This window comes from Macaca fascicularis, chromosome 12 (assembly GCF_037993035.2).
Source record: "Macaca fascicularis isolate 582-1 chromosome 12, T2T-MFA8v1.1".
Classification (NCBI taxonomy): domain Eukaryota; kingdom Metazoa; phylum Chordata; class Mammalia; order Primates; family Cercopithecidae; genus Macaca; species Macaca fascicularis.
This window is the reverse complement of record NC_088386.1, coordinates 6,859,104-6,885,518: the sequence shown is the minus strand read 5'-3', so window position 1 is coordinate 6,885,518 and position 26,415 is coordinate 6,859,104. Positions and strand designations below refer to the sequence as shown.

General features: G+C 39.1%; 1 protein-coding gene across 1 annotated transcript in view; it reads left to right on the top strand.

Moving 5' to 3' along the window:
• The window catches only part of CNTNAP5 (contactin associated protein family member 5), an 860,931-nt gene that overhangs the window by 808,953 nt on the left and 25,563 nt on the right, over nucleotides 1-26,415 (top strand). The window contains exon 21 of the mRNA XM_005572890.5: nucleotides 469-556. Within this exon, the coding sequence (XP_005572947.3) occupies nucleotides 469-556 (88 nt within the window). The remainder of the gene's footprint in view (nucleotides 1-468; nucleotides 557-26,415) is intronic.

Sequence of the window (26,415 nt, the reverse complement as noted above, 5' to 3'; positions counted from 1 at the left end):
CCCACACCTAAATGAGACCAGGTTAGAATTATGGAACAATGGAGGCAGTGGTGGCCCTAAGGACAAACTGAGAGAAAGGAGGAGAAATGGAAAATGAGTTCCTGCCTCCTATGAATGTTAATCTTGCACAGCAAGTTCCTGAGCAGGTTTCATTTGTTTGCTTGTTTGCAGCAAAGAATTTGGTGAGAAAATCTCAATGGGGAGATAAATACCTGTAAAACGCTATATACAGTTTCCCAGGGAGAAGACTTGTGTGAAAACCCTTATTTCACAAAGAAGAAAGCAAGGGGTATTTTATGTGCATTGTGGGAGAATTAGCGAGACCTGTCTAATCTCTCTGGAGAGGAAATCTCAGAGGGGGATCTGCTCTCTGTGTGCGTTGTTTCAAGCTATTTCCAGATGGGATCGTTTTATGCTTCTTACTTGCAGACCTGTGCTGATGTGCCTTTGTTTTCTGTTTTCCTGCAGATGGACCATCAACTTCGACTCAGTTATAACTTCTCTCCAGAAGTAGAGTTCAGGGTTATAAGGTCACTCACCCTGGGCAAAGTCACAGGTATGTTGTTCTAGTTCATACCTTTCCAGTGGGCTTTATTAAAATAAATGAATACATAATTTTCATTAGGGTGTTTAAGGATTCAAGTCTGCAGCCTTTTGCTCCCGTCATATCTGAGATCTGAAACCAAGATTTCTTGTTCAGAAAATGCCAAGATGTATCTGTGGCAGAAATAGGCACTGCATTTCTATCTTATTTTATAAAAATTTCCAAGAGGTAAAATATTAAAGTAATTTAGCAGAATACTTAAATGTGTACTTAATTTTAAAATATATTTTCAAGTTTTACTTAATTTTAACTTAAATGTATGAGTGCATAAATTAAGGATTTGAACAACTCAATCGTTCATCAAAAATTTTAAAGGCATTGTAATTTCCTACTATAATAGTGAATCTTCTCTTTTTCTACTGGAAGTTCTGTCAATTTTCACTTTATATATAATGAGAGTATTCATTACATGCATACAAGATGGAAATTTTTTATCTACCTGATGAAGTGAACATTTCATCACACTTAAGTGATCTTTTTAAACTTTAGTAATGTCTTTCAATGCTTAAATTTATTTTGCCCATTATTAATATTCCTATTACAGTCTCACTTAACTTAGTATTTGCCTGGCCTCTTTTCTCATTCTTTTTCTTTCAAGTTTTCCTTTTCTTTCAGCTTTGCAGGAGATCTTGTGAAGAACATACCGCTAGATTTTATTTTTATACCCAATCTGTCCATCCTTTTTTTTTTTTTTTTTTTTATAATGGCAAATGTAGGTCCTTTTACATTATGGAGCTACTTGTACAATTGAACTTGTTTATGCTACCCTATTTCCTATATATCCAACTTTTCCTGTGATTCCATCATATTCTTTCTGACTCTCTCTCTCTCTATCACAGTACAGTGCAGAAAACATTAATAACTCAAGGCATTGTGAGCAGAAATACATTTAAAACAGTAAGTTAGTTGCTCTTACAAAATTGCATACTTACAGTGTGAGTTCTTTGTGGGGTCTTTTGGAATGACTTCCCCGTGCCCCAGACTGTATGCAAATTCATAAGTAGAAGGAGGAGGTCTCTGAAAAATGGTTGTGAAGAAGGCAGCACGCGCCCCTGCTTTTGCTTGCCGGTAGATAGAGCTGAAAAGGCAGAAAAATGATTCCTGCTACAGCCCTCAAGCTTCATAAAGGGTTTATAATTTCCAGATGTGATGTTGATCCAGAAAGCTAGCTGCAGTAGGGTCAAAAAAATGTCCATTTTAGTTCCCCAAATAGCAGTTGGAAGAACCAATCAACACTGATCCCAGATTGAATTTCATTTATTTCTGATTCCATTCCCCCTCCTAATAATACTCATTTTTATGTTTTTAGATACTGCTTATTTTTGATATATTAATATAGACACTAGTTTATATATTCCTCATTTCTTCCTTTATCTCAGACTTTTCTATTTTCTGCCAGACTTTATTTTCTTCTTTTGAACTAAATTCTTTTGAATTCTTTTCTGTGTTTCCTTCAATAGAGAGAGAGAGAGAGAGAGAGAGAGAGAGAGAGATTTTTTTTCCCCTGAACAAAAGGTTTGTATTTTACCTTTAATCTTGGAAGATGATTTTGCCAGATCTTCAATTCAATATTGAAGAATATTTTCTCTCAGATGTAGAGAAATTAGTCAGAGGTGTTATGGAGCCAGTGTACCTATAAGATGGAAGTGTTATGGAGCCCATATACCTGTAAAAGTCAGGTATACACGTCTCTCCCCAACTCTGCATCCTTCAATGGTGGCAGGATGCCAGCTTGAAATCAGCTGTAGTAGGAGGGTTTACACTGTGGATATCAGAAATGCTAAAAGCCAGGACTTTCCCTACCTCTTCCTACTGAAGAGCCAGTTTCAGAGATTCACTGGCACATCAGTGTCCTCTTGTTTCCTGGCTCCCCTGGTTGCTACCAAGAAGTCAGCTGTCCATCTGTCCTGCTTTTGTAGGTACTCTGACCACCTCCGTGCCTACCACCTACAAGTTGATTTAAAGTCATCCCTTTTTCTTTGATGTTTTGCCGTTTTGTCATCAGGTGTCTGCTTGTAGATTTCTTTTTAAAGTATCTTACTTGATATTTTAATGTTTCCTGTTCATTATGTCATATGTGTCTATGCATCCAATTCATATTTATTATTCATACGTATCCGTTCATCAGTTCTTAAAAATTCTCAAAATATCAAATCTTACTTCCTCCTATTCTATCTACTCAATTCTTTTATATGTAAATTATATGAACTTAGACTTGCTAATTCTATCATCATATTTCTTACACTCTTCTTGTAGTTTTCATTCTTTGATATAACATCTTGCATTCTGGGCAATTCATTTGGCTTTATCATCACATTCACTAGTCCTCTCCTTATTTATGCCTAATCTCATTCAATGAATCATTTCTTATTGATTTTATCTTTCATTTCTAAAAATAATATTTTGCTCTTTTTGAAGCATGACTATTAAAAAAGATAATTTGTTGTCTCCATTCTTTTGTTCGTTTCCATCTTTTTATGTATTTAGGCATTTAATTAATAGTTATTAAACATTTTGTCTCTGATAATTTCAACATCTGAAGTCTGTGAGGGTCCCAGTCTGTTACTAGCTGTTTTCTAGATTTTTTTCCTGTGGTGGCTTGTTTCCTTATGCTGTGTGTGTGTGTGTGTGTGTGCGTGTGTGCATGTGTGTTTGTTCATATTGATCGCAATTAATTTGTGACAACTCTAAGGATCAAAAATCAAGACACTTTCCTCAAAATAAGATTTTTTTTTAACTTCTGCCAGGTGCCAGGTGGTACTACCAACTTAGGACAATTTTAATTTCTCACCTTTTTTTTTCTGAACAGTGAAGAAATATAAATTTGAGCTCCATATCTGAGTGAGATCAGTCTTCTGGTTGAAGTCTTAGCAGAAATGTCGTTACTATTAATATCATTAACCAAATTAAAACATCTTAGGAAAGAGGGAAAATTTGGGCTTACTGACCACAAAGCCCAGACCTTTTTCATGGCCCCCTGCTCTGTGTAATGGAAGTTCCAATAATATCCTCTTGTTAAAAATGAAAAAAAATCCTCATTAAATCTTACCACTGTGTATAGCATTCATATGACCCTTCACTCTTTCAGCTAAGCCAACAATAAGACTGGTGAATTGAAACTTTAAAGCAAGGTACTACAGACAACTTGTTATTTTATTTCTGGTGCTTCGTAATTATCAGGTAGAAAAGAACTGTTAAGATTGAGGAGGAATCCTGCATTAGTCCATTTTGGCAGTGCCATAAATACTTGAGACTAGGTAATTTATAAAGAAAAAGATGTTTAATTGACTTATGGTTCTACAAGCCATAGAAGAAGCATGATGCTGGCATCTGCTCAGCTTCTGGGAAACCTCAAGAATTTTAAAGTCATGGCAGAAGACAAAGGAGGAGCAGGCATGTCACATGGTCAGAGCAGGAAGAAGAGAGAGGAGGAAGGTGCCACACAATTTTAAACAATTATATCTCACCAACTCACTCACCAACCATCACAAGGACATCAACAAGAGGATGGTAGTAAACTATTCATCAGAAATCTTCCCTCATGAGCCAATCACCACCCACCATGTCCTACTTCAAACATTAAGGATTACAATTCAACATGAAATCTGAGTGAGGACACAGTTACAAACCATATCAAGTACCCAATAAAATGTCTTCATTGTTCTAAGGATGGGAGACATCTGCCTACTGGGCTGCCTTCCCATTTGAACAGCTGTTGAACAGATGGAAGGATTTGGACCAACACTTAACCTCAACACTCTGGTCTATGAAAGTTACCTAGCAGAAGGTAAAAGGAGACCATATGAACATCCAGACTTATTATTTAGAAAGGACACTAATCCTGGGGGAACTCTGGAACAAGGAAACCAAACCCCATGCATCAGAAATAGAGTAGAGTAGGGATGGAGAAAACAGGAAGGGATGATATTAAGATGGCTACATGGAATTAATGGTGAATGCAACTGAGCTTCACAATTTTAGAAAAGATTGCTTTGGAGGACATTTCCAACTGTAAATCAAACACTCGAAAGCATTTTTCATGGTAGATAGATACGAAAAAAAAAAGTATGTAGTAAATCTAGTGTCTCAGTTTTCTTCAGTACCACCAATAGCATTTCATTGCAAAGCAAAAGCAAGTTTGTTCATTTTCTTTTTGTCCAAGAAAGGACCAATTCCTTATTAAAGAGGACAGTGGTTTAGTACATACTCTATACCAGCCACGGTGCTACAGATACTGTTATAAATAAAGCAGTTTTTTTTTTGTTTGTTTGTTTTTTGTTTGTTTCCTGAAGGTCCCCATGATGTAGATACTGGCCCATAAAAAATAGCCGATATAGTTGTCTACATTAAAACTTCACTGTTGGTTCTCTAAGAATGTTGATGCTCATATCTGTCAAGTTATGGGATATTGCAAACTTTATTCTGTGGTTTACTGACATTTCTTAACTTTCAAGTGAGAATTCCTTGTTCTGGCCGATTGCATCAGTGAATTTAAGAAAAATAACATTAAAAGAGAGAGAGCATATATTTAGGGAAGTAACCCATTTGGAAGAGAGAATGTTTCTGGAAATGTACTTATTTCATTTGAAAGTATAGATGTATATGCCTCAGATTTAAACATAGCGTGCTCTATCACTGTTATTTCTAAGTCTCTGTTTAACTTGGCCCTGTCACAAGAGCATAGACAGCCAGGCAGACTTAGGAATCGAAAAAACTTGAAACTTCTAAAAGAAGCTCTCCTTTTTTGTGTTTATTTATTTATTTATTTATTTTTTTGAGACGGAGTCTTGCTCTGTAGCCCAGGTTGGAGTGAGTGGTGCGATCTCGGCTCACTGCAAGCTCCGCCTCCCGGGTTTACGCCATTCTCCTGCCTCAGCCTCCCGAGTAGCTGGGACTACAGGCGCCCGCCACCTCGCCCGGCTAGTTTTTTGTATTTTTTAGGAGAGACGGGGTTGACCGTGTTAGCCAGGATGGTCTCGATCTCCTGACCTCGTGATCCACCCGTCTCGGCCTCCCAAAGTGCTGGGATTACAGGCTTGAGCCACTGCGCCCGGCCGTGTTTAACTTATTTTTTTTTGGTCCTGATGTCCCCTTCTTTTTTTTTTTTAATTTTTTTATTTTATTATACTTTAAGTTCTAGGGTACATGTGCATAACGTGCAAGTTTGTTACATGTGTATACTTGTGCCATGTTGGTGTGCTGCACCCATCAACTCGTCAGCACCCATCAACTCATCATTTACATCAGGTATAACTCCCAATGCAATCCCTCCCCCCTACCCCCTCCCCATGATAGGCCCCCGTGTGTGATGTTCCCCTTCCCGAGTCCAAGTGATCTCATTGTTCAGTTCCCACCTATGAGTGAGAACATGCGGTGTTTGGTTTTCTGTTCTTGCCATAGTTTGCTGCGAATGATGGTTTCCAGCTGCATCCAAAATATATCAAGAAAATTTGATTTCAAAACAAAAACTACTATTATTGGGTGAAATTAAGAGTTGTTATTATTATTATTATTATCATCATCATACTTCTGAGAGAAGTATGGTATTACTCTTCTGAGAGAAGACTTCTTGCTAATCTGCAGAATTAAGAAGTAGCTACTTTTTAAAAATAGGTAAACAGGTTAAAGTTTAGGTGGAAAAGAATTATAGTATGGCCTTTAAACTGTTGCTACAAAATTCTGAAGAGACATAAAAATGAAATTTGCACTCATGGCATGCTGGTAACATTTTTTTTATGCAGCTGACGTTTATTAATCTCCTATTGCCAGTTTGATAGGCCAAAGCTCACGCCTGCCAGAGGCATTATTCTTCTGCTCCAGTGGCTGTTTGCCCATCTAGATTTCAATATTTACTTGCCTCAAAAAAAAAAAAATACAGGAATTGAAAGCATTTCTTCTCAAGATGCACAAAATTTACAGTTAATCTGTAAGTCGCAGAGCTATCTGTGAGCATGTACACATGATTCTGACATGTTAAAATGAGTTCTGATTGCATCTATAGAACAGGGTTCTTTAATTCTCCCCAATCCCTCAGGTTTACACTTTGAGCCTACTGTGTCTTGTGCAACATTACAGTATCATTGAATGAATACCTTGAATGCTTTCACATAAAATCACCTTACAAGCATCTTGCAGAGGGTGAGTTATGGCTGCCATTTATAGAAAGCACAGAAGAATTTATGCATATAAATAAAAGGTGTGTACTTCAAAATGCTCACTTTGGAAGACCGTACTCTAATTCCTTTTTGATTTTGGACACAGAGGCTTCTTATGATTCAAATCTGGGAGTCAATGCTAAACTAGGAAGCACAATTCCAGAGTGGAAGATGCCCAGCTTTTTGGAGACAAATTGACCCATGTTTGCATCTCTCACGTAGTTAAACATTGTGTGACCTTGGTGAATTTATCTAACTTGTGTATGGTTCCTTATTGGTAGAATGAGGATAGTAATACGTAATTCATTTAATGAATTCACAGAGCTGTGTAAGGATTTCTTGAAACATTATATGCAAAATACTTGGTATTTAGCATATACTCAAGAAATGTTTGCTTTTTTTTTTATTTTCAAGGTTGTAGAAACATAAAAGAGAACTGTGAGGTTTTTTGGGTTTTTTTTTTTTTTTTCTGTTTTCTTTTTTGTTAATGTGTCTGTCAAGGTGACTGTAAGTGTAACTTCCAGGGAGGTGCTCAACCGAGCTCCAAAAGAGCAATTCTGAACCATGGTGAGTCTTGCAGAATCTAGTGTGACTCGTTATCAATTAGCACTGTTTCAAGGGTATATCAAACTCATACCAGATTCAACAATGACAACAAAAGAGGAAATAATAGTTGGTTAAAATAGAAGTTTCAAGGTATAAGATCTGCTTCAGGTACAGCTGGCTTCAGAATCTCAAATATTAAGATTCGGGTGTTTCCAGTCTGTCTGTTTCTCACTCCACATGTGACTGCTTACCTCTTGGAGGGACTTCATTTGCAGGCAAGATTTCAGTGGTTATGAAGGTGAAATCATCAACTCCAGGTTTAAGTAGTAGCAGTTCAACATTCCATGTGGAAAGAAAACCTCTCACTTTTAAAAGTTCCAGAAAACTTTCCTTGTGTTAAGTCATGGGGTTGAGTTTTCAAGGACCAATCTCAGACCATGGCAGTGTTCAGGTGATTGGGATCTATTGCATGGCCATGGCCAAATTATTCACCCAGCTACGCTGTGAAGAGAGTGAAGGAGTTAGATCAGTGTTAATTGCATGGGTTGATAACAGGGAAAGGGTACTTCTCAGAAGCAAGTTGAGCTGTTCTTACCAGAGAAAGAGAAAAATCAACAATGATCTAGTAATGCCACCTCTTTTTCTGCCTTGCATTTTGCTCTCCCTCTTTTAAGAGGAGAGAAGAGGGTGCAGTTATAGCCATGGGCTAGGAATTGTGGCTGATTTGGGAAAGGATTGTGCCAGTGTGCATCAACAATTCAAATATGTTGCAGTAGGAATAATAATAGTTGAGGTATGCTCTTTTAATAAATAAATTCATGTAATCTTCTTTAAAACAAGTTTATAGCTTCCACAGTGACTCCTCTAAAAGATTATTTCATTTTAAATGCATAGGCTCCTCAAATTATGTTTCATTTTGTTTATGGTCATGCATAGTTCTTTAGTAAATACTGAATCTCCAAACCACAGCCTCTTCCAGACTCAAATCCTAACACTGTACGAAATTGTCTTATATTGTGTCCAGATAATTTTTAATGATACTGTCTCTTTGGGTAATACAGTATTTTAGATACGTTAATCTAATCTGACCTTCTGCGTCATGAAGTAAATGGTGTGTTTTAGAGCATCCTGAAATATCAGATTTCAATAATCATCCCAACTTCCCAAACACGCATGTCTTATATTTTCTACTTTGTGGATAACCAGCATTGAATTGCAACTGGGTTATATGGGATTTTTGTTATTTTTTTTTTCCTTTAATAACAAGTTACATTTTTCCCCCACAGATAAATTCAATAGATAATTTAGTTTCTTCTCATGCAACAGGAATGTGTGTTATCTTATGATTTAAGATGCAATTTTATTTCTGTGTGTTACATGAATCACCTCATGATAGCAGTGCCAGCCTGCTCCATGCTCTGCACTGCTCTGTAAAAGTTGTCCGTTTTTTCTAAGAGTGAAACCACTCTTTGAATAGAATGCCCTTGAGTTACTCATTTTATATCATCACTTGCCTGCTCTGTCTATACTCGTGACTAAAAAAAATGAATGAAGCAAAAATATCAATGACACGTTGTTTCTAAATGCAGACTGTCTTCAGCTGGGAGGAGCTGTTAGTAATCTCCTTCTAAGAGGGGTGGCCTTCAAGGAAACGCCAGACTTTACACATCTTTGCCTGACTGTGATAGCAAAGGATGTTTTGTATGGTGGCCCAGAAGTCACATGACGTGACTCTTATTGATATAAACTTTAAATTAGTTCTCCTCAAGCAAAAACTATTGAGCATTACTATGGCTACACGGTGTGTGAAACAAACAAACAAACATAATAGCAAAAAAATTATCCTTGTTCTAAAGATCCGGCTTATCTTAAAAATTAATTCTTTCAAAGGAAAGTTATTTGCGTGGGATCTGTTGGTAGTATTAAAGTTTTTCAAGGTTTTGAAGTATCCCGTGTAGGCTATGCTAATTCTAGGTTTTCTTCACTGTTACCAAATGATAATACTAAAAATGGTATAGTATTTATAGCATACTAATACTAATAGTACCATAAAACTAGTAGTTACTGTTAGTATGATTATTTGATAATATCTTTCTGTATGCTAAGTCTAAACTCGTTCCTTATGTTAATTTATTTTTCCCCAGGGAGATAAGTACCATTCTTATTTCTATTTTTATAGATGAGAAAATTGAGTCACAGAGGTTCAGTGACTTTCCCAATATCACGTAACTCGTAAGTGTCTGGATTCCACACTCCTAATAGATCTTGCCACAGTTTGGTTTATAAGGAATGATATGAAGTATTTGACACAATGCATAATTCATTGGTCTGCTGAGAAGCTCTGCATCAAAAGTTTGTCTTTTTAGACCTGATGGGCTTAAAAGTAGAGGTAGAGTGAGAGAGTCTTTAATCATGGAGAGAAGATGGCGCATTTCTTGTAAGTCAGGCTTTGGAATCAGCTGTGGGTTCAAATTGTGACTTCACCATTGACTAATGTGACCTGGACAAATTACTAAGTCTTGCAAACGTCAGTCTTCTCAATTAGAACACAGGTATATGTTATTATAACACTTATAATTCGGAAAATCTAGTGGTGATGCAGATGATGTGCCTAGGTTGATGCCTGACATGTAATAAAAGCTCAGTAAAGTTTGTAACACCAGTATAATCATAACGTAAAAAGCTACTTCATCCAACTCAGCATTTTTCCTTTAGGACTCGAATTGCCTTCCAGCTAAAGGTATTCTAGTCTTTACGTAACAAAGCTTAAATTTTACTCTTCTCTCCCACTCTAGGGGGATGAATGGATAAGGCAAGGTGTCAACATGACTTTAATTCATGATTGGTAAACAGTGGAGGCAGTGGTGTGAACAGTATTTACTTTTTAACTTCATTTTTCTTTTTCTTTTTCTTTTTGGAGATGGAGTCTCACTCTGTCACCCAGGTGCAATCTCCGCTTACTTCAACCTCTGCCTTCTGAGTTCAGGCGATTCTCCTGTCCCAGCCTCCCAAGTAGCCGGGATTACAGGTGCGCGCCACATGCCCGGCTAATTTTTGTATCTTTAGTAGAGATGGGGTTTCACCATGTTGGCCAGGCTGATTTCAAACTCCTGACCTCCAGTAATCCACCCATCTCGGCCTCCCAAAGTGCTGGGATTACAGGCATGAGCCACTGCACCTGGCCCACAATACTCTTGATAAAATCATCTGAAAAGAGTTAACAAGGCCAAAACCCACCTGAAATTATTTAAACTTATTTTCTCAGGAGTCAAGCTGCCTCTGATGGGTTATAATCATGTGATACTTTTTGAGTCAGTCAAGCTTAAAATCATCAAATCTAGTCTGATCCTTAAAGACTCCAGACATCACCTCTGTCCCTCTCCACTTCTCAGCATGGAGTAGTCATGAGGTTCCAAAGACAGGACCCCAGTCTCATTTACAGTTTTGTCTTCCCTGCTACTGTATTGGCAGACACATATTACATGTTCTGTAATATATGTTGAAGGAAAACACACACAGTCACATACATACACATACACATATGTATAATGTATAAATATTAGAGCTGTGGTTATCTGAAAGGTTATCATGCTACCCATGACTGCGCCCAGTGTTGTGCAGCTAGCTGCCTCCAAGACTTGGATGAGTGTCTCCAGCTTCCTCTTACAATGTATTTTTCTCATGAGTATGTGTGGTAGTGAGATGGGAAATGAATGGGTTGGGGGTCAGACAGTGCTGAGCTCAAACCATAGAAAGGTTGCTACTTAGCTCTCTCATGATTAACATCACCTCTCTGAGCCTTGGTTTCCTCATCTGTAAAGTAGGAGTAGTAATACTTGCTTTATTGATTTGTTCTGAAGATATGAGATAGTGCCTGTGAAGTGTCTGGTTTGAAAACAGCAACTATTGTTAATAAGATCATACAACCATGCCGCCTATTGATTTTCTTTGCCTGATATCCCTCTTCCTTGCCAATGGCTCTGCTATTGATTTATTTGCCCTTTGCCTGGGGAATCTGGGCCAGTGTTATAAATGTCAATGTTGACAAAGTAATGAAGTACAAAGGATCCGAGCTAAGAGTAATGAACTCCCTGCAGTGGCCTTGTAGGGACCTCTCTGAAGCTTGGTAGAATGGAAGCACCGTATTGGCCAGAAGCTGAAAGAAACAAGTGAAACAAGCACAGGTTAGAATTCTAGATGCTTTCCCACACAGAAGGAGAGGGAATCAGGCTCAAGGAGGATTACGTGGCCACTGGTTACTCATTGAGCCTACCAAGATTTTATTTTTGCAGGATGCCATTAATGATAATAAATTGAGTTTTACAACAGATTAGCATAACGTCAAGCTCATTGTCACTTAGGAAAGATTGTAGATGTCATTTATCCGTTTCTAAGAATGATTTGACCTGAATCTGTGGATTTTTCCTTTACACTTCCACAATTATCATTGCCAGTGATCAGTGCCAGAGGTAGGCTCTTGTGGCTAATATTTTTTTCTTTTTATTATTATTATACTTTAAGTTCTAGGGTACATGTGCACAATGTGCAGGTTTATTACATATGTATACATGTGCCATGTTGGTGTGCTGCCCCCATTAACTCATCATTTACATAGGTATATCTCCTAATGCTATCCCTCCCACCTTCCCCCTCCCCACAATAGGCCCCGGTGTGTGATGTTCCCCTTCCTGTGTCCAAGTGATCTCATTGTTCAATTCCCACCTATGAGTGAGAACATGCGGTGTTTGGTTTTCTGTTCTTGCGATAGTTTGCTGAGAGTGATGGTTTCTAGCTGCATCCATGTCCCTGCAAAGGACAGGAACTCACTATTCACAATAGCAAAGACTTGGAATCAACCCAAATGTCCATCAGTGACAGACTGGATTAAGAAAATTGTGGCAAATATTCTAAAGTTCTCTGCCTTTTCCTTGATAAAGAGTCAGATGGCCTGCTTCTTAGTAAGGAAAATAAATAAGTAAATCATTCTATCTAGGAAATTTCTACTTTTATTTCATTCACTTAATATCAACTGCTGCCTGCTCTAATCAACTCTAAGCAATCATATATAAGACTTGAATACATGCCCTATCTTTCTCATTTCTTGTTTTACCTTTTTCTTCAAAATGATTCCATAGAATATAAGCCTTGCACAGGGCATGCCTCCCATAAAAGATAAACATGATATAAATATTTGGAATTAGTAAATTACTCCCTAACACTATTTGTAGATAATTCATTGAATGCATTATTGGATACCTATTATATACAAGGCGATATAATAAGAGAAAATATGAAAACTTCAAAGAAGTAAAGCCCATAGATCTGTGTTCCCAAAGTGATAAAACACATATCTGTGAGGATAAGACATTTATTTAATTGTGATATGAACAGTTTTGATAAGTGCTTTACAGATGGAGTGTGCTTAATATTCGTAAAAGGGAGAGAGCATTTCTAGCCGAGATGACCTAGAAAGTTGTTGTGTGGAAGATCACCTTGACCTTGGTCTTGAAGGACAGGTTTGACCTCAATAGATGGAGTACATTCCAGGAAAGAGGAATGGTGTGAACCAGGTAAGACCGTAAGAAGACAAAGATAGTAGGATAGGAACAGTAAATAGGCCATCTGAGAGGGTTTCATGCATGCAGCAGAGTAGAGGGAGGCAAGGGAAACAAGAACAGTCCATTGGGAGAATATTACAGAAGACATTCAGTGCTCTGCAAAGGCATTCAGAATCTATTGTGCAGAGAGGAGAGAGCATGGAAGGGAGCTCTCATGGTCAGAGCTGCTGTTATCATCCTCTCTTGTTAGTAACAAGCAAGATGGAGGAAAGAGAGACTGGTGTGCAGGTTATGCTAATGCCTATCCTTTGGATATAAAAGAGGTAGTAATGGAACTGGGGAGCAGGTACAGGTGCAGTTTGTAAAATAAGAATTGGAAGATTTGGATAATTCACCGGGTAGGTGAGTGGCAGAGTACCCAAGGCAGGAATGGAGAGGACAAGAGGAAAGAAAATTGGAGCAGCTTTTTCCAGTCATTGCAGAGAGAAATAAAATAGTTCTGGTCTGGCCTGATCCCGAGTTTGCTGACTTGCAGCATAAGTTACAATGGACTGTAAGGCTGATACCTTACCCTCCTCCTTTGAGCCTCCTCTCCAGTCCTGCTCAGCTGCTTCTGGATTTGAGAAATCCCTATCATCAAGCACATGGGGAAGAGAAGTGGATCGGATTGCTGCAGGGAGAGTCCAGTTAGGAACCTTCACTGTGGCGATGTCCACAGTAGCCCACCACTGCATGGGACACATCTCTCCCGATCTTGAATTTGTTACGATTTCCTGACTTGTATTTCTTACGTGTGTATGTAGCTGCTTCCTTGGGAAAAGTGTGGTCCTTGAAGTCAGGGACATTTTGTCATCATATTCTTATCACTCCCACTTTGAAACATGGGCCTTTGTGCTCTGTCTATGCTTCTATGTGTTTCATAATGCACTTCTTCTGATTAGTAATGCATCACAGGTGGCAGACATGTTTTCAATTCAAGGCGGAAATGCTTGCACTGGTATTCCTGATTTTAGGATCCCTACTAGTGTGACCAGTCATTCTGGTCTGCTCAAGACTGAGGGATTCCCTGGGATGTGGAATTATAGGTCCTAAAACTGGATCAGTCTTAGGAAAGCCAGCACAGTCCGTCGCCTAAGCCACACTCAGTTCAGGGGTTTTGCATAGTTTAATGGAACTGGACTCGGGGCTTTGAATGCCAGATTAACAACTGAGTTTCACGCTTTGCCCAGCCACAGCTGAGTTCAGGGGCCACCATCCCTGAGGATATGCTATGGTTTGAATAGGTGAGGTTGGGAAGGAGTGAGAATGAGCCACTCAGCCCACTGACCAGCACTCACTGAGTCTCTGCCAGGGTGCATCATAGAGCACCAGGTTTGCTGAGATGACAGGAGGAGGGTGTGGGATTGTTTATGCTCTTAAATATTCAGTGCCCTGGGTGGAAACCCAAAATTGTGTGCAAGCAGTAATTACAGAGAAGTTGATCTTTAAAGCATGGGACTTGTATTCTAAGGGCATTATTAAAAGATTAGAGAGCCAGGCGTGGTGGCTCACGCCTGTAATCCCAGCACTTTGGGAGGCCGAGACGGGCGGATCACGAGGCCAGGAGATCGAGACCATCCTGGCTAACACGGTGAAACCCCGTCTCTACTAAAAAATACAAAAAAAACTAGCCAGGCGTGGTGGCGGGCGCCTGTAGTCCCAGCTACTCGGGAGGCTGAGGCAGGAGAATGGCGTGAACCCGGGAGGTGGAGCTTGCAGTGAGCTGAGATCCGGCCACTGCCCTCCAGCCTGGGCGACAGAGCGAGACTCCGTCTCAAAAAGAAAAAAAAAAAGACTAGAGAAAGGAGAAATCAAAAGTAAAATTATGTGTAACCAAGATCTTGTTTCCCTACTGATTTTGGATGGAAGGCCAGGCCTTCCCTATGAAGGATGACACACTCTGTCTAGTTTACGCAGAGGTGCTGTCTTCATCAGAGAGAAGTCCTGCAAATATGCACGTTTCAGAGGCAGATCACATCAGCTGCTGTAGGTCTGTGAACGGGAAGTTCCATATATGTACGTCTGTATTGTACTGCTAATAAAGATATACTTGAGATCGGGTAATTTATAAAGAAAAAGAGGTTTAGAAGACTCGCAGTTCCACATGGCTGGGGAGGCCTCACCATCGTAGCAGAAGGTGAAGGGAGGAACAGAGGCACATCTTACATGGAGGCAGGCATGCAGTGCAAAAGGGGGAAAAGCCCGTTATAAAACGATCTTATGAACTAACTCACTATCACAAGAACAGGATGGGAGAAAGTATCTCCATGATTCAATTCTCTCCCTCCCAAAATACATGGGGATCATGGGAACTACAATGTAAATGAGGTTTGGGTAGGGACACAGCCTAACCATATCAATATATATCATCCATTCTTTTTTCTTTTTTTTGGAGACTGCCTCACTGTCGTGCCCAGACTGGAGTGCAGTGGCATGATTTCAGCTCACTGCAACCTGTGCCTCCCAGGCTTAAGCAATCCTCCCACCTCAGCCTCTCAAGTAGCTGGGACTATAGGCTCACACCACCAAGTCCAGCTAATTTTTGTACTTTGCATAGAGATGGGATTTCACCAAGTTGCCCAGGCCAGTCTGGAACTTATGGGCTCAAGCGATCCACCTGTCTCAGCCTCCCAAAGTGCTGGGATTACAGGTGTGAGCCACTGTGCCCAGCCTGTGTGTGCCCATTCTACCAAAAGCTTACTTTATATTGGGAGCCACAGAAGTTACTTTGGCTTGAGGTGGGAGATAGGGGCTTTGGTCATGTGTGTGGGTAGAGTGCTTCCCAAAACATGAGTGAAACTTACACACAGAGACACCAAGCTAAGCTTTTGGAGTTTAATATGGAATTTCCAGGTTAAATTATCTTTTCTTATAACTCTGGGTATATCAATGGTTTCTTTGTATGTGTACATGTATGTGTATGTCCGTGATGATGTACATACCTGTACAGGCATGTGTGCGCACACATATGTGTATGTTTGCATTTATCCATGTGTGTACACGTATGGGTACATGTACATATATATTCATGTGTGTGGGTTTGTATGTGCATATACATGCATGTATATGCATATGTGTGCATGTTTGCTTGTGTCCATACATGCACATATATGTGCATGCATGTCCACATGCATAAACACATGTGGGCAATTGTGTGCTATAACTGTATTGTATATGTGTTTATCTGGATGTTTATGTTTCTGTGTATTTGTGTGTGTGTATATATATGTCTTTGTGTGTCCAGACACATGTATATGTGTGCATGTAAATGTATGTCCATGCTTGCAAATGTCATGTACATTATGTTTCTTTCTGTATGTCTGTGAATACATGTACATGCATGCCCATGCTCGTGCACATGTGTATGCATGTATGCATGCATGTTCTGCTCTGTGCATATATGTGTATGTGCATATCTGTCATGTATGTCTGTGTGCCTGCACATATGTGTACACATATGTGCATATTTCATTTTATGTATATTTGTGTTTGAATATCTTTACATGCATGTCTGTGTGTGTGCACATGTGTAGTCCTGTGCACATGTCAGTGTTTTGCATGCATATGTATGTGTGCATTCATGTTTCTCTCTGTATGTATGTGTACGGGAATACCTGTACATGCATGTCTCTGTATGTGCATTTGTTTATATGTGTATGTGCCTGTTCCTTTCTGTGTGTATGTATGTATTCATATCTGTACATGCATGTCTATGTGTGTGTCCATGTGTTTTGCTTCTTTTCTGCATAGTCACATTTCCCAATTTGCTTTTTCTCTGTTATGTCATGTGATCTCTCATTCTTGCCGGAGACTTTACTCATGCTTCTGATGGTCTTGGACTGTGCTCATGTTTCAAAAGGAAGTGTCTGGAATGCATTGCCTTGGAGCTACCCTGAAGAGTAGGGCTGGGCCTTTAGTTAGACAACTCCAATGTCTTTATCTTTAGCCCATTTATCTTGGGACAGGCACATTTCCTATAAAAGACTTCCCAATCTCTTGCTTAGAGAGAAAGAGGTAGTGAAAGTCGTGGTGCAGAGAAGAGCTGGTGCATGTCAGGTTCTACTGGGTAAAAGTCCCTTTATGTCTCATATTTTGGTGAGCACCCTTGCCTCGGCTATCAACATTACCCTCACCTGCCTGTAATAACCCCTCAGTCTCATAGCACTTCTTTCTTCATTTTCCAGGCAGTATAGTTATTTGAGGGTATAAAGGGTACTTTTTGGAACTATTTTATCTTTCTCTATGATTGTTTTACTTGTGAGAGAATTGCTGTGAAGTTGGCTAGGGAAGAACAAAAGGCTTTTAGATCCCAAGTCTTCTAAATGTAGAACCCACTCATATCAGTCAGGATTCAACCAATGGAGCATGACTAGTAGGAGATAATACATTGAGATTTATTGCACAGAATTGGTTCACATGGTTATGGAGGCCAGGTATGTCTGAAATCCACTGGGTAGGCTATCAGGAAGTACAGCTGGAACTCTCAGGCATGCGTGGAAGTTGCAGTGGAATTTCTTCTTCTTCGGGAAGTATTAAAAGCCATTCTGCTCATAAGGCCTTACAACTGATTGAATGAGACCCACACAGATTATCTAGCATAATTTCCCTTACCTAAAGTCAACTAATTATGGACTTCATTCACGTTTACAACGTACCTTTACAGCAGTACTTGGATGAGGGCTTGACTGAATAAGGGGACTATAGGCTACTCAATTTCACACATCCTTAGACCATTATAATACCCTCTCTTTATTTTTTATTGAAGTGAAATGCCCATAAAATTAACCATTTTAGAGGATGCAATTCACAGGCATTTAGTATATCCCCATATTTTACAACCATTATTTCTATATAGCTCCAAAACATTTTCATCACTCACCCACCCACACACACACACACACACAAAAAGAAACAAACAAACAAATGCAAACTCAGTACCCATTAAACAGTCAGATCTCATCCCCATCCCTCCTCTTAGCTCCTAGAAACCACTAAGCTGCTTTCTGTCTGTATTGATTTACCTACTTGAGATATTTCCTATAAATGGAACCATACAATTTGTCACATTTTGTATCTCACTTCTTTCACTTAGCATAGTTTTGATATTTATAATATTGCATCATATACAGTACTACATTCCTTTGCATGGTTGAATAATACGTTGTATGTATATGCCAGAGTGTTTTAAAAAAAATCTATTTGTTCTTTGATAAACATTTGAATTGTTTCCATATTTTGGCTATTGTAAATAGGGCTGCTGTGAACATGTGTATATATGTTTTTATTTAAATAACTGTTTTTAATTCTCTTGGGCATATCTCTGGGAGGGGATTTGTTGCCTTTTGAAAGCCATTAACACGCGAGGACTAGCCCAGTGGAATCAATCAAGGAAATAGTATATTACCAACTGTGCTTCCCACAGTCTCACCATTCTCCTTGTCAATACAAAGAGATATTTAAAGATGATTCTGGTTGCATTTATTCTTTTAATTATCCTACATTTGTGTTTCCAAGAGCAGGGTTGCCATACTTTGTCCTATCAATTCTCAAATATAAGTTAATGAGGATAAGGACAATCATGGGGTAATATCCCAAGGTTATTATTTAATATGCAGTTCAAGGAGATTTTGTTAGCAACTAGACTTGGGGCAAGTAGTAAGATTGGAGGCAGGAGTGTCTCTGCACTCCTAGAACCCTGTGACAGTGAGTAGTTGCCTTACATCTCCTGGTTGCAAATCTATCCTTTTTGAAATGTCAGAGACTGCCAGATGATCTTTGGAGTTTATTCTGGTTTTGAACATTATATTATTTTGTGATGTATGAAAATGTTATGAACTTTGACTTTGACAATTCTGATGCCAAATCTGACCCCAAAGTCCTATTTCATGCTACTTTTTAAAAGGGAAGAAAAAGAGAATTGAAATCCAATTCACTGACCCAAATCGATGAATTTCTGGGCTGCAAGCAAATCTACTGAAAAAGAAATTTAGCTTGATGATATTTACAGTTAAAACATTAACATGCATTTTAATAATCACATGTAAACACAAGTGTGAATATTTTATGACATTTTATACTTTTATCCTGTGGAATTCCAAACTCCCCCTGCTTACCTCACTGGGCGGCATACTTCCTTACCTTTATAACTGACACCTGTGCATGTACTGACTCCATGACCTGGGCTTCCCATGGAAGTGCTCCTTTCATTGACTGCCAGCTGCAAGCATGTACCCAGCCACTTTGACTGTTAATGAGCTCTCATTCTCATTTGAAATATATCACTACTCAAACAAATTTACAAGAAAAAAACAAACAACCCCATCAAAAAGTGGGCAAAGGATATGAACAGACATTTCTCAAAAGAAGACATTCATACAGCCAACAGACACATGAAAAAATGCTCATCATCACTGGCCATCAGAGAAATGCAAATCAAAACCACAATGAGATACCATCTCACACCAGTTAGAATGGCGATCATTAAAAAGTCAGGAAACAACAGGTGCTGGAGAGGATGTAGAGAAATAGGAACACTTTTACACTGTTGGTGGGATTGTAAACTAGTTCAACCATTATGGAAAACAGTATGGCGATTCCTCAAGGATCTAGAACTAGATGTACCATATGACCCAGCCATCCCATTACTGGGTATATACCCAAAGGATTATAAATCATGCTGCTATAAAGACACATGCACACGTATGTTCATTGCGGCACTATTCACAATAGCAAAGACTTGGAATCAACCCAAATGTCCATCAGTGACAGACTGGATTAAGAAAATGTGGCACATATACACCATGGAATACTATGCAGCCATAAAAAAGGATGAGTTTGTGTCCTTTGTAGGGACATGGATGCAGCTGGAAACCATCATTCTTAGCAAACTATCACAAGAACGGAAAACCAAACACCGCATGTTCTCACTCATAGGTGGGAACTGAACAATGAGATCACTTGGACTCGGGAAGGGGGACATCACACACTGGGGCCTATCATGGGGAGGGGGGAGGGGAAGGGGGGAGGGATTGCATTGGGAGTTATACCTGATGTAAATGACGAGTTGATGGGTGCTGACGAGTTGATGGGTGCAGCACACCAACATGGCACAAGTATACATATGTAACAAACCTGCACGTTATGCACATGTACCCTAGAACTTAAAGTATAATAATAATAATAAAAAAATGAAATATATCACTACTTCTGTGTGTGGTCATCTGGATACTCCTCATCTTTTTCCTTTTCCTTGGCATAGCGAAAAAAATATGGAATTTGGAGTCTTATGCCACCAACTTCCATTGTAGTCTGGACTCTGGAGTGTGATTGTTATGTGGATCCTGAAACCTTTTTGACAGCAATTCCTAATTTATAGTACTGTGGTGACTGAAGCTATGTAAGCTCTTAGTTGCAATTTAGGAGGGGCAGGTTGAAGGAATCTGGGACTCAAAGTGTTGTCCATGCCAAAGGCTTTAAGAGAGAGAAGAGGGAAGTCCAAAGAGCTGAGCTATGTAGTGGATGGAACTCAGGATCTCAAATCAGGACTTCTCATTCCCCCTTGTATTCTTTGGCAAAATCTTTGCCTGAAAATTGCTCAGGACTTCATCCTATCTAATTTTTTTTGAAAGATCACAGTAATTTTTTTTATCATATGCATAGGAAAGAGTTTGATTATGCATCATTTATATCCATCTTGTATCTTTGTGATTGACTCATTTTGAAACTCTGATATTTGATAAGAATTTCCTTGTGTGAGGTTAGGAGGAGAAAACTGGAATCAAGCAAAGGAAGAAGAAAATTAGTTGACTCACTTATGAAGTGGCTGTTATGAGTAATTGTAGGTGTCAGCTTGGCTGGGCTATAGGGTGCCCAGACATTTGGTTAAACACTATTCTGAGTGTGCCTGGAAGGAGGTTTCCAGATGTAGTCAGCATTAGCACTGGTAGATAAGTAAAGCAGATTGTCCTCCCCACTGTGGGTGGGCTTCACTCAATCAGCTGAAGACCTGAATAGAATCAAAAGGCCGAGTAAGAGGGAACTTCTCCTGCCGACCGCCCTCGAACTGGAGCACTTGTCTTTCTCTCCCTTTGGACTCAAACAGAGACATTAACTCTCCTGGAGGTACAGCCATCTAGCTTTAGGACTGGAATTTACACCCTCAGCCCTCCTGGATCTCCTGCTTGCTGACTGCAGGTCTGGGGACTTTTCCACCCCCATGATCATGTGAGCTAATTCCTTATACCATATGTATATATAATCCTGTTGGCTCTGTTATTCTGGAGCACCTAGACTCATACAGTGGAGGTTTCAGTTCTGAAATTGCCCCTCGTCATCTAGATGTTCATCAGAAAAAGATGGCTCCCTTTTCTATAAATAGGGTATTAAACTTTTATCTTTCTTTGCGCTCTGCTTCTGGAAGCTCTAGAATTCTACAAGTTACATCTAAGTTATGAGCAATTGCAGTTTGTATCTCAACGTGTCAATAAACTTGAAGAGCACTGAATTCAGATTTCAGCTTACTACATCTCTTGGACACACATCTTCAGTGGTCATAAGTAATATAAAAACCCCTTCTAACCAGCACTTCTATAGATGGTGAGGGATGGGTTAACATACTTTTCTATCATAGTTAGCCATTCCTCCCTGCTCCCCAAATATTGTCTGTTTCTAATTCCTTTCTGTTCCTTTGGGAGGGAGATGCTTATTATTAAGCATCAGTAGAAACATATCTGGCAGTAGGAGCTGACACTTGCCTATGTGACAGTGGTAGGACAGTATAATGGTGAGAGCTTGAGACCTGCCATTGGACAGACAGAGCCTGAAGCTTGGCTCAACCACAGGTAGCTGAGACCCTGGCAAGTTCCTCCTTTTATCTGGCCTCAGTTTTCTCATCTGAAAACCAGGAATCATCATTGCAACCTACCAGAGTTGTTTTGATGATTAAATAACTCTGGATGTATGTATTACATGCTTTTACACACACTGCTTACTGCACAGTGACTGCTGAATATTTAGGTGCCATATGGAGGCAGTTGTAGCTGGGGAATCTGAAAATGAAGATGAAAGAAAGAACTCCTGTGAAATTCAGGCTAGAAAGAAACCTTGGTGGAAAAGAAACTTCACGTCTCCTATTCTCTCTGTTTTACCGCATTTTAATTCCTGGCATAGGAGACCCCGTGGACAGCCTGGTCTTGCAGAGCCAGGCCGTGTAAGTCAGGCGGTGGAGGTGGAATGGGACACGCAGGGGAGTCCAAGACCTGAAAAGCCAGGATTGTTTTTTGTTTTCATGTATCTAAAATGTAATGAGAAGTCATGAGTGATTCTTTTTTTTTAAAGAAGATTGGTTTCTTTTTCTTTTTAAATGATTTTAGCTTTTATAGTATCTTAGATACAGAGGGCACCTGTGCAGATTTATCACGTGGATATATTGCCTGATGCTCAGGTTTGGGATATAATTGATCCCGTCACCTAGTATTGAGTATAGTATTCGACAGTGAGTTTTTCAACCCTTTCCCCCTTTTAATAGTCCTCGGTGTCTATTTTTGCCACCTTTTTGTCCATCCTAATGTTTAGCTCCCACTTATAAGTGAGAACATACAGTGTTTGGTTTTCTGGTCCTGTCTTCATTCATTTAAGATAATGACCTCCAACTGTATCCACGTTGCTGCAGAGGACTTGATTTCATTCTGTTTTATGGCTGTATAGTATTCAATAGTGTATATGTACCACATTTTCCTTATCCAGTCCACCATTGATGGGCATGTAGGTTGATTCCATGTCTTTGCTATTGTGAACAGTGCTATAATGAACATATGAGCACATGTGTCTTTTTGGTAAAACAATTTATTTATATATATATATATACCTAATAATGGGATTGCTGTGTTGAATGGTAGTTCTGTTTTAATTTCTTTGAGGACTCTCCAAACTACTTTCCACAGTGGCTGAACTAATTTGGATTTCTACCAACAGTGAATAAGCTTCTTCTTTTCTCCAAGCCTCATCAATGTTTGTTGTTTTTTGACTTTTTAATAATAGATATTCTGATTCGCATGAGATGGTCTCTCATTGTGGTTTTGATTTGCATCTCTCTAACAATTAGTGAGGTTGAGCGTTTTTTCATAACTCTGTCACTTGTATGTCTTCTTTTGAGAAATGTCTCATCACGTCCTTTGCCCTTTTTTTTTTTTAGTAGAGTTAGCTGTTTTTAGCTTGCTGATTTGTTGAAGTTTCTTATAAATTCTAAATATCATACCTTTGTCAGATGCATAGTTTGCATATATTTTCTCCCATTGTGTAGGTTGTCTATTTACCCTGTTGATTTCTTTTGCTGTGCAGAAGCTCTTTAGTTTAATTGGGTTACATTTGTCAATTTTTGTTTTTGTCACAATTGCTTTTGAGGATGTGATCATAAATTATTTTTCAAGTCTGATGTCTGAAATGGTGTTCCTAGCTTTTCTTTTAGGATTCTTGTAGTTTGAGTTCTTGTATTACTTTTTTTTTTTTTTTTTCTCCCCCGAGAGAGAGAGAGAATCTCACTTTGTCACCCAGGCACCCATGCTGGAGTGCAGTGGCACAATCTCAGCTTACTGCAACCTCTGCCTCCCAGGTTCAAGTGATTCTCCTGCCTCAGCCTCCCAAGTAGCTGGGACTACAGGCATGCATCATCATGCCTGGTTAATTTTTGTATTTGTAGTAGAGACGGGGTTTCACCATGTTGGTCTCCAACTCCTGACCTCAAGTTATCCTCCTGACTTGGCCTCCCAAAGTGCTAGAATTACAGGCTCGAACTACCATAGTCAGCCTTACATTTAATATTTAATCTGCCTTGAGTTAATTCTTGTATATTGTGAAAGGTAGGGGTCCAGTTTCATTCTTCTACATATGGATGGTCCGCTATCCCAGTGCCATTTATTGAATATGGAGTGAGATAGGGTTTTTAAATATAGCATTTTCCTTGTCTTTTCCTCGAGAGCTCTTTTCTAAACTCTTTTCTAAATTTTATGCTTTTGATTTTAGCATAAAGTATTTTTGTAGGCATTCACTCAAGTGCTCCTTTATGATATAGCTGGTGTTTATTGATTAAACTAAAATGCCAATACACTTCTTATCTGTTAGTGCTAATGCCAGTAATTACTATGATAAAAATAGTGAAAATTGTGGCAAGTCCCTTTGGTTTTTATTATCATTTCACATAAGGTTTGTCCTCTGGATCAGTAAATTTTTTTGTTTTTATTAAAGTATTTGAGTGATTTAAACCAAAACAGTATTATCACCACTGTTATATGTGTTAGGATGATGGGAATAAATATTTCAAAGACAGTCATATACTGTCATTTTTTAGAAGAATTACTGAGTTTTAGTCAACTGGCATTTATTTCACCCCAGCTATTTCTCCAACTCTATTGACTTATATCTGTAAATTCTGTAAGGGTAGAACTTTGGGAGTATTAGAAATAATATACATAGATTTCAGGAGAATAACTCTTTAGATTTATTGTTTTTATCCTGATTTGAGAGGTGAGAAAATCAATGTTCAGTATCTTGTCCAAGCTTTCTCTAGTACATGCTGTTGGTGCTCTGTCATAGCCCCTGCCTTTACCACTTCAATGCCAGCTCAGTTACAACCTCCATACCTGAAATGTTGCTAAAATCTTTCTCTGGTCATAGACGCTTGTTTTCCCTATCTATATGGCAACCCAGAAGTGCCCAGGTTTTGCTTCCTCCTGGGAATTATCTTCAGTCAATTATAATGTGAGCTGATGCATTAATATCGTAGCTCCCTCACCATCTATAGGGATAAGTCTGATTGTGTTCTTCATTGGCTGGTTGGTCTCCTTAATGTTTCCTTCCCCTTCTTATCTCTGCCCACCACCCTGTCAGTGCTTTCATCATTTCTCAAATGAACTACTTGCACTCTAATGCCTGCCTTGGTATCTGCTTCAGAGCAAATTTAAACTGTAAGAGTCACCATCCATTCCTCAATTGGCTGACCTGGTATGCAAAGACAGATTTGCTTGATGCCAACAATATATTTATTCCACTATATGATATAGACTTAAATAAAAGGCATATAAGGCATAAACCCCATTTCACAGATCTTCTAATCTTAGACAATACATTAGTGCAGGAAGTTTGAAGGAGTAGTAAAAATAGCTGAATCAAAGTAAAATGCCAGCTGAAAGACTAATTAGACCAGCCTTAGTTATGAGCTGGTAAGTGTATAGAGACCTACACAGGTGGAGAGTCTCCTTCTACAGACAGACATGGTAGATCTTAGAACATAATGTATAAACTAAACAGTGCTGTGTATTTAGCATGTGCCAGGCAATGAGCAAAAAAGAGCTTTACCTTCATTATTACATTTAATGCTCACACAAAAAAGTATGTGGTAGAATTCTGAGTGTCTATTGTGGCATATTAAACCACCCCATAATTTAGTAGCTTAAATCGGTATCCATTTTACAATATCTCACCATTTTGTGGGTTAGAAAGTTGGGCACAGCCTACTAGAGTTCTTCAGCTACTTGTGACATTGATTAAGTCTCAGTCGCTTGGTGATATTTGGCTAGTGGCTGGAATAGTCTGGAGGATCTAAGTGAGTTTGCTCACATGCTGGGTGCCTTGATGGGGATATCTGGAAGGCTGAGCTCAGCTAGTCTTTCGTTCTCCATTTAGTCTTAGGACCTCTCCACACAGTCTCTCTAGTAGGCAGAAATTACCAGCCCTCTTGAAAGCTAGTCTCAGAACTGGCAGGGAATAATTTTCAGTGTGTTCTAGTGGAGAAAGCAGTCACAAGTCAGCTCAGATTCAAGAGGAAGGGAAATAGACCCCATCTCTCGGTGAAGGGCATGATGATGATGATGATTACTGTCCTTTTTGATCTACTATATGCAGGCACTATATTCATCCCCATGTGATAGATAAGGAAACTGAGCCCAAAAGATATCATGTAATCTGTCCAAGGATACAATGTTAATGTTGAACCCTGGAAGTCTGATTCATTGGTGATAAAAACCTGTTCTAAAGGGGAAACTGTGTACATATTTAGTTGATGGTAGGTGTAGAGAAGAAGAAAGTTTATTTGTTAGAAGAGAGTTGAGGCAGGGACTGTTAACAGCCTATCCAACATTCAATATTCACTCTCTTTTTCTTAATAAAACACAATGGTGTTCGTGGTTTGTTGTTTTTGTTTTTGAGGGAATAATATTCCCATTTAGAAACAGTACATTTCCTAGCCTCCCTTGAGTTAAGAATGGCCATGTGACATTGTCCTGGACCATGTGCTGTAAGCAGAAGTCACTAGAGTTTTCCAAATGTCCCAACTTCACAAATATGTGCCCTTCGCCCTCCCTGCTTTCTTCTCCCTGGAATATAGGGGTAATGGCTAGAGCTTCTAAAGTCATTAAGGCTATCTAAGGCTACAGCCTATGGAGAGGGAAGTATAAGTCTAGAAAGAATTCTGCGCCTCTGATGATCTAGAAACAAGATACCAACCTTGGACTGCCTAATA